Consider the following 15,483-nt stretch of genomic DNA (forward strand, 5'->3'; position numbering starts at 1 on the left):
GTATGTCAGAAAACATTTGATCGGGTGGCTAGGGAGGTGGGAGAGGGGATCGGGATGGGGAATACATGTAAATCCATGGCTGATTCATGTCAATGTATGACAGAAACCACTAGAATATTGTAAAGTAATTAGCCTCCGACTAATAAAAATAAATGGGGGAAAAAAAAGAAAACATTTGGATGTTTCAGTCATATTAGAAAAGCTGTTCCCAACTGCACTGAAGCTGTTCTTACGTCGTATTTCATCATTTCTAACTTGCAGCCCCATTTCAGACCTGTGACTGTGTGTCTTACAGTTGGTCGTGAGTCATAGTTTCATTATGAAATGTGATGGAGCGGCTGCCTAGCTGCGTCTTAGGTGCAGGGGGCTGCATTGTGTGTGAGGGTGCGCCAGCAGTGTGACCTGTCTCTATATTGAGTGCTGTTCACACCCACAGACAGTGCTCAACTCAGGTCTGTAAGGATTTCTATGCAGGTAAGACATGTCAGGGTTTTAACTTGGTGGTCTCGGGAAACCTCAGGTGCCGTCGGAGGCTCTTGGTGGTTCTTGTTCAGAGAGGTGAACGAGTTAGAGGACACAGCTTTGTGCAGTCACTGGAAAGAAGTGTCAAAACCAGTCGCATTATGTTGTTTAGTCACTCAGTCCTGTCCGACTCTTTGTGATTGTAGCCCACCAGGCTTCTCCTCTGTCTCAGTACCGGAATGGGTTGCCATTCCCTTCTGCAGGGGATCTTCCCAACCCAGGGATCGAACCTGGGTCTCCTGCATTGCAGGCAAGTTCTTTACTGTCTGAGCCGCCAGGGAAGCCTTGCTTGGTCCATGACATGTTTAAATCCTGCACTTGGTGTGATTTACGCATCCATGAGGTTTCAGTGAGAATTACCATACAGCCCCGTGTCTAGACTGCACTTGGCCTTCTGACCCTGCTCCTCATTCACGGCGTCATCTGTCAGAGTCACGTGACGGCTGTGCCCATCAGCAGCGTGCTGTGGCATCCTCATGGTTGCATCTCTGGACCGAGCTGCAAGCCGCCACTGTGAGAATGGCTGGCGGATGATGATTGTATGTTCCGGTGTGTACTTGGCTTGTAAGCAGTAATGAACAATGGCAAGTTCTGTTTTTAAAAAGACACTTTCCTTTTCATTTGGTCTCATGGTTAATACCTTAATTGTTCCCCCTTCATGGATCACAGCCTTATCACGGGGAGGGGGCTGGCATAACTCAGGGAAGCGTTGAGCTATCCTCTGCAGGGCCTCCCAAGACGCACAGGTCGCAGTGAAGAGTTCTGATGATCTTGCGTCTTTTATCTTAAAGAACAGTGCTAGAGAACCTAACTTAGGTTCGTTCTGTGAGGCTGTATGGAAGGTTCTGGGGGATGCTTGGTTGCACCAGTAGGTTTCATGCGCGCGTGTGTTCAGATGAACATACCCGCATGGCTCACAGTCTTCGTGGAGAGGGAAGGACAGCACTAAAGTGGAAGGAGGCCTTAGAGAACCGGTCATCCTTTCTTGTTGAAAATACATGAAACAGAGGGAGTTCTAGAGGTCTGGTTATGTGAAGCTTTTCTCAAAGATCCTTGTCTTCCCTCAAACATCTCTTTTCTGACCAAGGCTCATTTCCGCTCTTCCTCTCATTTTCTCACTTTGGTTTTGCTCCCCTCTCATCCTGTTGGTTGTCTGTGATCTTGCCTTCAGATGACTTCCTGAAGGTGACTGGTGTCACCCTGCCTCTGTGTCCAGGCTCGACAGGGGACAGGCCGCCTCGAGGATGCCGTTTTCCTGGGCAAGGGGGTGTGCGTGTGTGGAGGAAGTGGAGACCTTGCTACACTCACAAGAGTAACTTAGCTTTATTTCTCCAGACTGTGTCACCACCTGCGCTCTGATCGTCTCTCACAGGCTCTTCCTTCCTCCCTCTGCTCATCTTAGCTCAGTAAAGTGAGAGGCCAGGGCGTGAGCCCCGTCCCGGACAACCTGCCAGCACCCAGTGCTGTCTGTCTCCGGGCCCCCCGCCCAGGACGGAGGGCTCCTGGGCTCAGCCCCTGCCTGTGGCCCCGACCCCGGGGGATGCTGCTGTGAGAGGCTCTCAGAGGTGAACCTCCTCCGCCTTAAATGCCGCGGACAGTTTATGCTCACAAATGTTCTCTAGAAACAGCCCTTCCTGGTAATCGGTTGAAATGGTATTGGCCAGTTGGTCCCCCTTTTCCCCCCGTTTTTACAGGTGAGCAACTTGAGGCTCAGAGAAGTGGAATGAGCTGCCTGGGGGCACGTGGTCAGCGAGAGAGCCTGGTCCGCGCATGCCCTCTGCTGCCTCTTCATCTTTTCCTTGTGTTCTTGTTGTCTTCTTTGCTGAGCTTGTGATCACATTGCAGAGGGTGAGCCCCCAGTTCTTGGCAAATGCCACAGTAACTGTCTCCCTTGCTGGAGGGGCCAGGACCCTCTGATGGCCTGCGTGTGGAAGAAGTCCAGTCATGCATGTCATTCAGACACTGTATGTTTTATTTTTTTCTTAAGGATGAAGAGGAGGAAATCAAACTGGAGATAAATATGCTGAAGAAATATTCTCATCATAGAAATATTGCAACGTATTACGGTGCTTTCATTAAAAAGAGCCCCCCAGGACACGATGACCAGCTTTGGGTAAGCAAGCGTCTCCTGTGTGTTTTATGGGGTTTCCTTTTTGGTTGTACTAGAAGGGCATTAAGAACCTTCTAGAGGAAGGCGAGAGAAAAGCAAAGAAAAGGGGGAAAGTCTGGTATCTTCCCTGGACTTCTCAGTGGAAGGTATGCTGAATGTTTATTTTGGTGTTGATTTCGCATTGCAGGGAAAAGAGTTTGTGTTTTGGGAATAAGGTGGCACAGTAAGAAACAAGGAAAACAAGCAAAATAGCAAGGAAATTAGGAGCTTGGACTTAAAAGCAGTATGACAAAAACTTTATGGAAATTAGTATAGTATCTCAGCAACGTGCATTTTCTTTACTTCTGTGGAATTGAGAGACAAGCTGCAAAACAACAAACTTAGTTCTGTAATTTACTAAGAGCAGTGGGTTTCAGGTAAACTTGTGGAATTTATACATGTTCAACCTTACCTTTTATTGAACATGTTTCAAGATGATGACACTGAGATAGTGCTGGCTCTATAGCGATCACATTAGTTCTGCCAAAAGTACTGGACTTACAGAGCGGGAAGATAGATGAATGCTCTTCTGATTTTTTTTTTGTTAAGTCATTGTAGAATATTTGCAAAGTTAGGAAAGTAAAAGGGAAAAAAATTACCTTTATTTCTATTGCCCATATCTCAACATAGTTAAAATTTTAGAATAGTTCAGTTCATTTTCTAAGTACTTTAAAAATATTCTTTGTTTATATTGTTCAAACATTTAAGTATTGTAGAGTGTCTTGTGAAAAGTTCTGTGCTGCTTAAAAATAGTTCTCTTTTGTACTAACCCCAGTTAACATAAAATAGTTGGGGAATCACAGCGTTGTGGAAAGTAGAACATTTGGGATGCTGGGAGGTGAGAGGCTTGCTGGGGAGCATCTGGGTCGGTTTCTGATGACTGGGCGCTGGTTGAGGACAGACGGCCCGCCTGCGCCTGTGCTCTGGTGACGGGGGCTGCAGGGACGGGCTGTGCTGTGGAGCATGAGGACCCCAGTGCCCTGGACCCGTGTCCATGCCCAGGAGATGGGGTGGGGGAACACGCTCTCAGGAATTCGCTGCCTCCACAGTGATCATGCGCCCAGACCTTTAGGCAAAGGGCGGGAGTTAGACTGCCCTCTGGCCTGCCCGGGGAGCGTGCTGCCATCTGCGATGCTCTGACCTCCGGCGGGATGTGTCCGTGTCTTGTCTCCCTCCAGCTCGTTATGGAGTTCTGTGGGGCCGGATCCATCACAGACCTCGTGAAGAACACCAAGGGCAACACGCTGAAGGAAGACTGGATAGCCTACATCTCCAGGGAGATCCTGCGGGTGAGCCGCCCTGCGCTCGGCTTTCTTTGCATTTGCTGCTCGTGGTGGTCGTTCAGTTGCTCAGTCGTGTCCGACTCTTGGCGGCCCCGTGGACCACAGCACGCCAGGCTTCCCTGTCCTTCGCCAGCTCCCAGAGCTTGCTCAAGCTCGTGTCCGTCGAGTTGGCGATGCCAATCCAACCATCTCACCCCCGGTCACGCCCGCTTCTCCTGCTGCCCTCAGTCTTTCCCATCATCAGCTGCCACTGTACAGATTATTCGTTTCACGACAACCAAGGATTCTGTATAGCCAGTTGGCTTCGACAGTTGAAGCCACATCACGATGTTGGCTCTGGCCTATATCTAAAGAAATTAGACTTAAAATAGTTGTGTGTGTTTTTTTTTTAAATGTAATTTATTTTCCTGAATTCATCCTGCAGTCATTCAAAAGAAAATCAGCGTGCAGAGGAGGAGAAATAATCTCTTGTTTATGGAAATCCTGTGTCTGAGCTTATAAATCAATATTAATGGTGCTAAATGCTGGCTTTCAGCGTCATCTTCTGGGCTTTGGCATTAACAGTTAGAGTCTGCTGCAGTATTTACGAGAGAAAGTTCTTGTGTTTAATGTTATTTACAGCCAGTTGGAAAGCTGGTTTATGGTCTTTGAGCAAGTTTCGGAGCTACCAAATGATTTTAGCAGCTTCTGAATGATTCTTTTCAGTAGTGGAGCCATTGTGATGGCACAGTGTGTTTGAAACTAATGTATTTAAAAACTGCTTGTGAGTTAGTTGCCCACGGGCGGCTTCTCTTTGGTCAGCTGTCACAATTTTCTCTCTACTTTACCTGTAAATCATACACTTAAACGACTTAGTTGAATTTCATTTACTGACCACATTTGAAAAGTAAAGACTATGGAATTGAATTGGAATCTAATTGTAAAAGAACCTGTTATTTTTTATGTGTAGGTCAATTTATGATTAAGCTTCACAGAGGACTGCAGGTTTTTAAAAATGCTGTCTAGAATTCACGGAGACAGTTTGAATTTCTTTTTATCTAGTTTACAGAGCCCTTGAAAATAGATAATTCTTCTTAAGACAACTAGTTGGATAGGGAGAGATGGGAGACCTGTCTTTGTATCATCACATTCACATTTCATTATAAAAGCATGGGGATTCTTTTGTGGTTATTATAGGAGCCTTAACATGTGAGCCTAAGCCTCCCGCCTCCCGCTGCTATGAGGGATTTCAGTGAGCGGGCACCTGCAATGTCCTAATAGCAAAGTTGTTTATTCACTCAGTTCTGTCTGACTCTTTGTGACTCCATGGATTGTAGCCTGACAGGCTCCTCTGTCCATGGGATTCTCCAGGAAAGTATACTGGAGCGGGTTACATTTCCTTCTCCAGGGGATCTTCCTAACCCAGGGATCAAATCCGCCTCTCCTGCTTTGGCAGGTGGGTTCTTTACCACTGAGCCACCTGCGAAGCCCCATGATAACAATAAAACCCCACTGAAATGTTAAACAGGAAAAATCAAGTAGACGGCGCATTCTCATCTATCCTTTCTCAACCGCGGCGTCTTGGACTGGGTAGATCAAATGGCACATTCTCATCTGCCCTTTCTCAATCGTGGCGTCCTGGACTGGGTAGATTGCTTGTGCCTTGGGAGGCAGCTGCATGTTGAGTTCTCTGGCAGAAGTCGGGACAAGCAGAGTTGTGAGAATGCTGCCTTTTTGTCTTTCTGACCATATTTGGATGCAAACTGCGTTTTTGTTCTCCCACCACCTCTCATCAGAGGCATGCTCTGGGCTTCATTCCAGATACGAGGTCATCAGAAAGTGCTGTGTGCCCACTAGGGCTTACTTCCTTGGGAGAAAAAGAAAGATGCTTGATTGGCACATGAAGCTCTGTGGATGGCAGGACCGTTGTACCCGTGGGGTAGAGGTGGGGTCAGTCAGTAGTTCACAGCTTGTGGCTCTTTGGTGGGAAAACCAGGCTGGGTTCAAGGGCCAGCCCTTGAAGCCCACTGTCACCCTTGCTTTTCCCCTGGAAGGCATGCGGTTCACATCTCCCCCCAGGCTCACCCACTGCACAGTGGGCGTGCAGTGTGGGAAGAGAACCGTCCTGTGCACAAATAGCACACATTGCAATAGAGACACTGCAGATGGTCATTGAACACGTGACTTCGGGGAAAAGCTAGAAAGTGGTAGCGCTGCCCTCACCCTGGCCCGGACCCCTTGGGACTGGGGGTGCTTCTCTCTGTATGGTGTCACTGGTGATACCTTGCTGGACACGCACTGCAGTTGAATTGTGTGCACAGTTTATTTTTCAGTATTTGTTTGCTTGCTTGCTCCGGGTCTTAGGTGTGGCACACAGACTTAATTGCCCCGCAGCATGTGGGGATGTTAGCTCCCCAGCCAGGGATAGAACCTGCACCCCCTGCATTGGAAGGCAGATTCTTAACCGCTGGACCACCAGGGAAGTACCAGAGAACGGGTTTTGTTTTGTTTTGTTTTTTTCTCTCTTTCTTTTAATCTTTTGGCCACACTAAGTGATATGTGGGATCTTGGTTCCCTGACCAGGGATCCATTCCTTGTCCCCTGCATTGAAAGGTGAATTCTTAACCACTGGACCGTGCGATATTATAAGGGGCACATTCTGGGCTGGTCACTGACAGCATCAGAGAACTAAATCTCTCTGTCTTACCTGCAGGGCCTGGCCCATCTCCACATCCATCATGTGATCCACCGTGACATCAAGGGCCAGAACGTGCTGCTGACCGAGAACGCAGAGGTGAAGCTAGGTAAGTGTGATCTGATGCCTGCCAGGGTAGAGTCTTCTGTTGGCATCACCCCTGTTACCCGTTCCGTCCTGTTGGAGAAGTGGGAGCCAGGCTTACCTCTTAGCACGGCTCCAGGCCCGCTTTGTCCATGCCCCAGACTCCCCCAGCAGTCCCTCTCGTGGTTTTCCACAGTCCCTGTGGGAAACTCAGGGACGCAGTGGGTACAGGCCCCTGGGGAAGCCCCCAGGCTGGTTGAGCATCTTGGCGCTGTGGTGACTTGGCTCTGGAAGGGGTGCTCCTTACCCGCGTTGCTGGAGGGTCGCACATCCACCCTCTGCTTGTGTGTGGTTTTACTGTGAAGACCCTGCTCCTCTGTGTATGCGTCCTGTTCTTGACTGGTTTGCTCACTGTGGTCCGCTTTCCTTCCTTCCTCTGGCCGCAGTGGACTTCGGGGTGAGCGCCCAGCTGGACAGGACCGTGGGGAGGAGGAACACGTTCATAGGCACCCCCTACTGGATGGCCCCCGAGGTCATCGCCTGTGACGAGAACCCGGACGCCACCTACGATTACAGGGTAAGGTGCCAGCAGCCTGGCCTCATGGGCTCGCCGGTCCTGGGCGTGGGTTCTGACCCCACTTCCCCCTCCCTGCCCCAGCGAGGACCGCGTGGACTGCTGCTGTAGGGCGCATCTGCCGGGACAGTATTTTGAGGCTTTTTGTGTGTGTGGTCCGTTCTGCATCAGCTCTGTTCTAAGTCAGGTGCTACTTTCAAGGCGGGAGGGGCCCGTCGGTCTCAGAAATGTTTTGTCCCCAGTCAATTTAGCGCTTCTGCTGTTTACTGTTCTTTTTAATTTGAAGAGTGTCAGGTATTTATTATTTCAGAAATATTGTCAGATTACATAGCAAGCACTTTGTGTGAAATTTCAGTCTTGCTAAAGAGCTGTGCACCTTTGCTTTGGTCACAAATGTGTTTAAAACTCTTGAGAGTGACCTCTAGAGACGTGTGTCAATAATACACTTCTTGATCCTGATGAAAAGTCTTGTTTGATCATCAGACTCTGGCTGAGAGTTGGATCATAGGTACAGCAAGTGGTTCTAATTAACGATCATTATTATCATTATTGCATAACTTTTCACAAAGCTGTGCAATACAAGGCAGATTGTATAGCTTTTCCATCACCGTCTTCATGAATTGACTGAACTTTATGAGTTGATCATTTATTTACTTGGAAGGTGTTCTTCCAGATGTGTTTGTGCTTGTGGTTTCTTGGCAAACTTCCTTTTGGTTCGTACCCCCAAAGAATGCGTTTATGTGATTTGTGTGCATGACCAGTGGTGGTGAGTTCCTGGCCTCACGGTGAGGATGGTGCGCTAACGTCTTCTTTGTCCTGCAGAGTGACCTCTGGTCCTGCGGCATCACTGCCATTGAGATGGCTGAAGGCGCTCCCCGTAAGTAGCATGTCTTCCTTGTTAGCCCGGTTCTATGCAATGTAAACCTGGTCTCAGGGCTCCAGAAACAGTGGCTTCATGAATGGAGCTGTTCCTGGTGGAGCGTTCAGGTGAAGGAATCATAAATACAGTGGAGTTTTAGATGTGAAAGGAGTTCTTGGCACACGTCAGTCCTTCTGAAGGCCTCCCTGAGGTTCACGGGCTGCGTTACCTTTTAAGTTGTAATTAGATGTGTGACCTGAATTTATTCTAACATCAGATAATGACAGTCCATTCCAGTATTTTTGCCTGGAGAATCCCATGGACAGAGGAGCCTGGCGGACTCAGTCCATGGGGTTGCAAAAGTTGGACGGGACTGAGCATGCACACACACACACACACACAGTAATAGGCAATAATTTTTCTTTTTATAGTTTGAACTTAGTATTCAGTGAAACTGGTCCTAATACAGGAAATTTCCATTTTACTTATGTTTTAACTTTAAAAATAGAGGCACAACCTTTTATCCATGGAATAATTTTTTTTTATTACCTGTGAAATTTTGCTTCCGCTTTGGATTAAGTCAGTGACAACTTCGTGAAATTGGTTTTTAATCAGGAACAGAGTAGAATTGCAGAGAGCAAAGGAAAAAAAAGAAACCTATTATTTTCTGCTGGTCCCCCTTGAATATATAACATTTGGTACTTAATTGCTGCTGACTAAAGTTGAACGAATGATACAAGGTTGCCCCCAGCTAGGGATTAGTTGCACTGCAGAAGTGGCCATCTGTCCTGCTCACCCTGTGCTCCATTGTGTCCCCTGAGGACCTGAGACAGGGCAGGACTGCCCGACGTCTTGTCTGGTTCCCTTTCACCCGGGAACAGCATCCTCTCTTTTAGCCCTATCTCCCAGCTGTCTTGTAAGGTGCTTGTGAAGGTGAATAAACACACGGAAATACCTGTGTCCACATGCACCTCTCAAGCCTTCACTGGGCCAGTGATCAGAGGATAAATAGTCATCAAACAAAATTAAACAATCCCACTCACTCCCCGATTTCAGGAACACTCACTCTAACAGTAAGCAGTGAACACGCCTGCTAGGCTCCTGAGTTCCAGGCATCGTGTGAAGAAGGCCTTCACAGCTGTGTCTCATTTAATCCTCACGACAGTCCTATGAAAATAAAGATATTTTCGTTGTCATCGATAGATGCCTTAAGCTGTTAACTCCTTTCGGACTTTGAATCAGCATTTATCTTTGATTTATGGACGCTTTCCAGTGTGTTTGAAATGGTCCAGTCTTCTCGTTGCTCTCGTCCTCCTCGTGTTTGCTGTGCTTCAGTGGGGGGTTCAGGGTATGTTCTCAGCTGCATAACTAGATGTGCAGGCTGCTTGACATGACGCCTGTCGATCCGACAATGGGCAGAGCGTGTGATGTCACGAGTGGGTCCCGGAAACGGAGACCGAGTGAGCCGAGTGCATAACTGACATGCCCTCTCCTCTCCCCAGCTCTCTGTGACATGCATCCCATGAGAGCCCTGTTTCTCATCCCCCGAAATCCTCCTCCCCGGCTGAAGTCCAAAAAATGGTAAGACACACGTGCTTTGTTGTCATTCTCTTCCTTTTTTTTTAAAAAAGAAAAGTGTTCCTTTTTAGTTTGACTTCAGGACAGAATCCTGGCCATTCTGACTCCCAAAGAACACAAGAGTCAGTGTCCCAAAACACAAGGTACAAAGTGTATCGCTTTAGTTTTTAATGTTCTTTTTCCTCTTGATCCATTGCCCTCGAATGATAAAATAGCGCCAAGTGACTCTGAAACACCAGCACAATGTTTTAAAAAGGTTCTATTTTAATATACCTCTCAGTGTAGTGGACTCCCCTGGTGGCTGAGACAGAAAGAATCCTCCTGCCATGCAGGAGACCCTGGTTTGATCCCTGGGTCAGGAAGATCCCCTGGAGAAGGGAATGGCAACCCGCTCCAGTGTTCTTGCCTGGAGAATCCCATGGACAGAGGAGCCTGTCAGGCTACAGTCCATGGGGTTGCAGAGTCAGACATGACCGAGCAACTAACCCACACTCAGTGTAATAGATTTCTGTACGGCTGTACATGAAGAAGCAAAGTTGTGTTGACTTGTACTTTCTGGTTGAAGGGATATTTTAATAAAACTCATGGAAGGGTTCACTGTCGTCATGGCAGGACTTTGAAGTCTGAGGGGCCCTTGCTGCCCGAGCAGAACGTGTTGGAGGAGGGGTCCTCTCCCTGGGTTGCCCCTTCCTTCCCCCTCCCGATTAATTCTGATAAACAGCGTCGATCCTGGGGAGGGAGATGGTGCCAACCTCCAGGCACAGAAGAGTTCAGAAGTGCAGTGGGGCGGGCAGATGCTGCTTTGGTGTGCTTTTGAAGTCTTGGAGGAAGAACACGGTGCTTTGTTCTTTTGGCCTGAGAATTTTGCCCCCTCGCTCCCTCTGAGGGTTGTTCTGAACCTTCCCTGTGGGCACCTGTCTGTGCCCGGGCCCCCATGCATGTGGGCCTCCCTCCCGCCCTGTGTTCTGTTTCCTGGGCTTGGCTGTCGGTCTTACCTGCTGTGTGTGTTTGTTTTCCTTCCTGAAGCTGTTCTCACCCGTTTTCCAGGTGGTGGTGTCTCCTTTTAGGTTCTTGCTTCTAATTCTGAAATACACCAGAGGGCCCCATTTTGGCCTCCTCCTGCCAACTGTTGGGGTGGAGGGTGCTTCAGACGGTAAAGGATCTGTCTGCCCTGCAGGAGACCTGAGTTCAGTCCCCGGGTCAGGAAGATCCCCTGGAGAGGAAGATGGCAACCCACTCCAGTATTCTCGTCTGGAGAATTCCCTGGACGGAGGAGCCTGGCGGGCTGTAGTCCATGGCGTCCCAAGGAGTCGTATATGGCTGAGCGACCAACACTTTCACTTTACCAGCTCTTAGGTCTGCTCTTCTCGGGGGCGCATCCTCTGATGTCCTAGAGCAGCGGTCCCCAACCTTTTGGGCACCAGGGACCGGCTTCATGGAAGACAGTTTTTCCACTGACTGGGGGTGGGGGGAAGGTTTTGGGGTGATTCAAGAGCATTACATTCAGGATTTGAGCTCCCCTGAGAATCTCACGCTGTGGCTGATCTGCCAGGAGACGGAGCTCAGGTGATAGAGAGAGCGATGAGGAGTGGCAGCAAATACAGGGGAGGCTTCACTCCCTCACCTGCTGCTCACCTCTCGCTGTGTGGGCTGGTTCCTAACAAGCCGTGGACTGGTACGGATCTGGGGGTTGGGGTCCCCTGTTCCAGAGGCTGCTAGTCCACCGGTGTAGACGCGAACATGTATTTTCACCCTTGTTTCTCTCCTGTTCCCTTCTGTCTTCCCGTCTTCCCCCTTTCATCTGCTGGCGAGATTTCCTCTTCCTTCATCCTTTCTTTCACCACATTCAGCTCCAGGGAACCGAGGTTGTCTGGTTCCACTTACCAGTTCTTGGAGAGGTTCTTTAAGGCAATGATTGAGCCCCAGTTGGTCTCCTGTATTATTAAAACATGACAACCGTGTGCGCCCACCGGTGGCCAGCCCTGGGAAACCCCATGTGAACAGTAGGTGTCACTAGGGAGTCAGCTGTGGGGCTGGGTGACACTTTATCCGCCTCATGCTAAACTCAGCAACGCTCATTTTCTCTTTGCTTATTCTCAGATTTTATTGAAGGGAGCTTATGCTCCATCTTCAGGGTATTTTCACAGTTTGTCAGTCAGTCGGTTATGCCGCCCGTGACTTTCAGGCGTGGATCAACTGCTGTGTATACAGCACGGTGAAATAGAGACACTTGTAGATAACAGTGGAGTCTCCCTGTGTTCTTTCACCAAACTGCCTCTAGCTAAGCTGGATCAGATGCATTCTCAGCAGTTCACATCGCTGCCTCAGCTTACCCGGGTGTTCCAAAGGGTCCAGAGGGTCACAAACGTGAAGGCCCTCTTCCTTTACGGATGCTGTCTTCCTGTCCACAGGTCGTGAGTTTCCACAACCACTTTGGCAGAAGTGGCCTTTGAAAAATGATCAGCAAATTCTCAGCAGAAGCTGACAGTTGTGTTTAAAGACTGTATCGTAGATGATCATTTCTCTGGTGTTAATCTGTACATGGCCCTTGAGAAGCCCTTTGGAATTCTTTATCTTAAGGTGTCATCCTCAAACTCTCCAGTGTGAAGGTCTGAGGAGTGACTCAGGCATTTGTATTTTTAATAAACTCCCCAAATGGTCCTCCTGGGCCCCGGGATTTGGGAATCTGTGTGCTATAGCATTCCTCTACCGCTGTGTAGAATCCTGTGCATTCCTCCTTAACCACAGAACAAGGCCACAGCTTCTTCAAGTGGCTGAGGGCCCTTCTGTACGCTGACCCTTAGTTCTTTTAACTCTTTTTCCACTTTTCATTGCAACATCAGAAAGCCGTTCACTGTCCCCTTTGGACTCTGCTGCCTCGTCACTCTGGAACGGTGGCTTTTCTTGGGAAGGTTAAATATCCTCCTTTTTCTTGATGTTGAACCCATTCCACTGCCTCAGTTCTGTTTTCTTCCTCACAATTTGATTATGCATCCGCTATTGAGTATACATACACTGTTTCCTATGTGTATGTCTTACAGCATAAACAAATGTAAATTGTTGACACATGAATATTTGTTGGCTTGAACAAAAATAGTAAGTTCTGAGTACAAACAGAAGAGAGAAGAACTGATTCTCTCTCCTCCAGTTTTTTTTTAATATTTAATTTTATATTGAAGTATGGTTGATTTACAATTATCACGTTAGTTTCAAGCGTGCAGCAAAGCGATTCAGTTACTCATATACACGTACCTGTTCCTTTGCAAATTCTCTTCCCATTTAGGTTATTACAGAGTATTACGCAAAGTTTCCCTGTGCTATACAGTAGGTCCTTGGCATTATCTGTTTTACTCGTTTATTTTTTAAACTTTTTATTTTATATTGGAGTGTAGCCAGTTAATAATGTGATAGTTTCAGGTGGACAGAAAGAACTCTTAAAGCATGAAGTGACTGGAAAGGACTGAACTCATTCTCTCAATCACATTTTTAAAGACTGAATAACTCATTCATTCAACAAAAATTTACTGCATACCTATTGCAGTTGACATGCTCCGAGCTGGGCCTTGCTGACAAACGGGAAAGCAGGAACCAGCCCTGACCTGTACGGTTATAAACCAGGAGGAGCGACAGACATAAACGTGAAGTGTGCAGTGTGTTACATGCAGAGAGCCCAAAAGAAAGGGCTCCTGGCTTAGGGCGTGTGGTGCAGTGTTGCCAGGAAAGGTTTATGGACAGGAAGCTGTCTGAGCCGAGTCTCCAATAACAGGGTGGCTGAGAGTGTCTCTGCTGAGGCCACGGAGGGGTCACCATGAGCCAGAAATGGAGAAATGAGCAAAAATAAAGTGTCTGGTGGGGTAGGTGTTGGCAACAGGGTCAGTGCCCCCCTCAGCACTGTTATTTCTGCCCTTGTCCATTAAGTGTAGGGCTTCCCTGGTGGCTCAGTGGTAAAGAATCCGCCTGCCAGTGCGTGAGACATGGTTTTATTCTGGGTTGGGAAGCCCCTGGAGGAGGGAATGGCAGCCGAGTCCAGTATTCTTGCCTGGGAAACCCCATGGCCAAAGGAGCCTGGTGGGCTACAGTCCATGGGGTTGCAAGAACCAGACATGACTTAGTGGCTAAACAGTGACATAAAGGGTAGAGAGCTGACACATAAGTCAGCCTAAAACTGATGGAAATGTTACCCGAACAAGATCCAGATCCTCAAACCACTTACCCGGGTCCTTCCTCGTCCCGTGTCTGTCCTTGTCTGTAAGGATCCACCATCTCTCCTCTGTCACCTTCACATTTGCGAAGGCCTTCCTTCCCTCGCTTTCCTCCTCCCCCGGAATCCACGATCAACAGGCAGCATTAACTCCCACTGCCCCTGCGGCCCCCAATGTGCAGTGTGACTCCTGAACTGTGGCCCTCAGGGTCCCTGCTTCGTTCCTGTTTTATCCCCATGCATTTGCAGTGTCGCTCACAGTGAATACTGAAGCCTCGCCTCATGTACCAGCTTGTAAGTTACTGGTATTTTGGAGCTTTGCTGTTCGTGGTAGAAATCTGATGATCTTTTTTTTACTTTCTCTTTTAGGTCCAAGAAGTTTTTTAGTTTTATAGAAGGATGCCTGGTGAAGAATTACATGCAGCGGCCCTCCACCGAGCAGCTTCTGAAGCATCCTTTCATTAGGGATCAGCCGAACGAAAGGCAGGTTAGAATCCAGCTTAAGGATCATATAGACCGGACCAGGAAGAAGAGAGGAGAGAAAGGTATGAAGTCTGGCTTTATTCTCATCTTAAATATTCTTTTAGGTTTTTGCCAACCAAAGTAGGTTGTCCCTTTCCTACTCAAGTTTGGGCTCGTCTGGCCGGGGCTTGAGTGTCTCGACCAGCTTGGTCTGGGGGCCAACCTGGCTTTGGCAGTTGCGACCCCGGGCAGCGGGGCCCTGCAGCTGGTCAGTCTGTGATGCCGTCTTGCTCCACCTCGGATCACAGCTTGCTGGCTGTGCTTCTTACCGCCCTGGGGGTCTCATTCTCCGTGTGGGCCATGCCGAGCTCAGCGTGCTGGCTGCACGCGTCACCATGGGCCTGTTACAGACTTCTCTCCTGCCCAAGGGTTTCCGGTGCTTTATGCTGCTGTGGGGCTGTGGCAGGCCTGTGCTCTTGTCTCCTTTTGCTGTTCTATTTCATCAGTTTTTCCCTGGCTCCACCTTTATACTTATTAGCTTTTTATTTCAGTTGAAGTATAGTTGATTTACAATGTTGCGTTCTTTTCTGATGTAAAGTGATTCAGTCACATGTATATATGTTCTTTTTCATGTACGTTTCCATTATGGTTTGCTGCAGGACATTGAATATAGTGCCCTGTGCTGTTTGGTAGGACCTTGTTTATGTATGGTAGTGTGTATCTGGCGGCTTCCCAGGTGGTGCTAGTGGTAAAGAGCCTGCCAGCCAGTGCAGGTAGACGGAAGAGACTCAGATTCGATCCCTGGGTTGGGAAGATCCCCTGGGGGAGGGCATGGCAACGCACTCCAGTATTCTTGCCTGGAGAGTCCCATGGACAGAGGAGGCTGGTGGGCTGTCGTCTACACGGTTGCAAACAGTCGGAGGCGACTGAAGTGACTTAGCACACAGCGTGTTGTGGTGTCTGCTAATCCCAAACTCTGAATTCATCCTGTCCCTCTCCTTCCCCCTTGGTAACCATCAGTTTTCCGTGTCTGTGATTCTATTTCTGTTTTGCATGTAAATCAGTTGATTTGTATCATTTTTTTTAGATTTCACAAA

General features: G+C 48.4%; 1 protein-coding gene across 50 annotated transcripts in view; it reads left to right on the forward strand.

The window, feature by feature from the left end:
- The window catches only part of MAP4K4 (mitogen-activated protein kinase kinase kinase kinase 4), a 149,465-nt gene that overhangs the window by 92,535 nt on the left and 41,447 nt on the right, over window positions 1-15,483 (forward strand). For all 50 annotated transcript variants that reach the window (XM_043467981.1, XM_043467982.1, XM_043467994.1 and 47 more), the window contains 7 exons: window positions 2,510-2,635; window positions 3,850-3,960; window positions 6,647-6,737; window positions 7,159-7,289; window positions 8,109-8,163; window positions 9,648-9,726; window positions 14,294-14,469. In XM_043467981.1, the coding sequence (XP_043323916.1) occupies window positions 2,510-2,635; window positions 3,850-3,960; window positions 6,647-6,737; window positions 7,159-7,289; window positions 8,109-8,163; window positions 9,648-9,726; window positions 14,294-14,469 (769 nt within the window). The remainder of the gene's footprint in view (window positions 1-2,509; window positions 2,636-3,849; window positions 3,961-6,646; window positions 6,738-7,158; window positions 7,290-8,108; window positions 8,164-9,647; window positions 9,727-14,293; window positions 14,470-15,483) is intronic.

The sequence above is a fragment of the Cervus canadensis genome, chromosome 5 (assembly GCF_019320065.1).
Source record: "Cervus canadensis isolate Bull #8, Minnesota chromosome 5, ASM1932006v1, whole genome shotgun sequence".
NCBI lineage: Eukaryota > Metazoa > Chordata > Mammalia > Artiodactyla > Cervidae > Cervus > Cervus canadensis.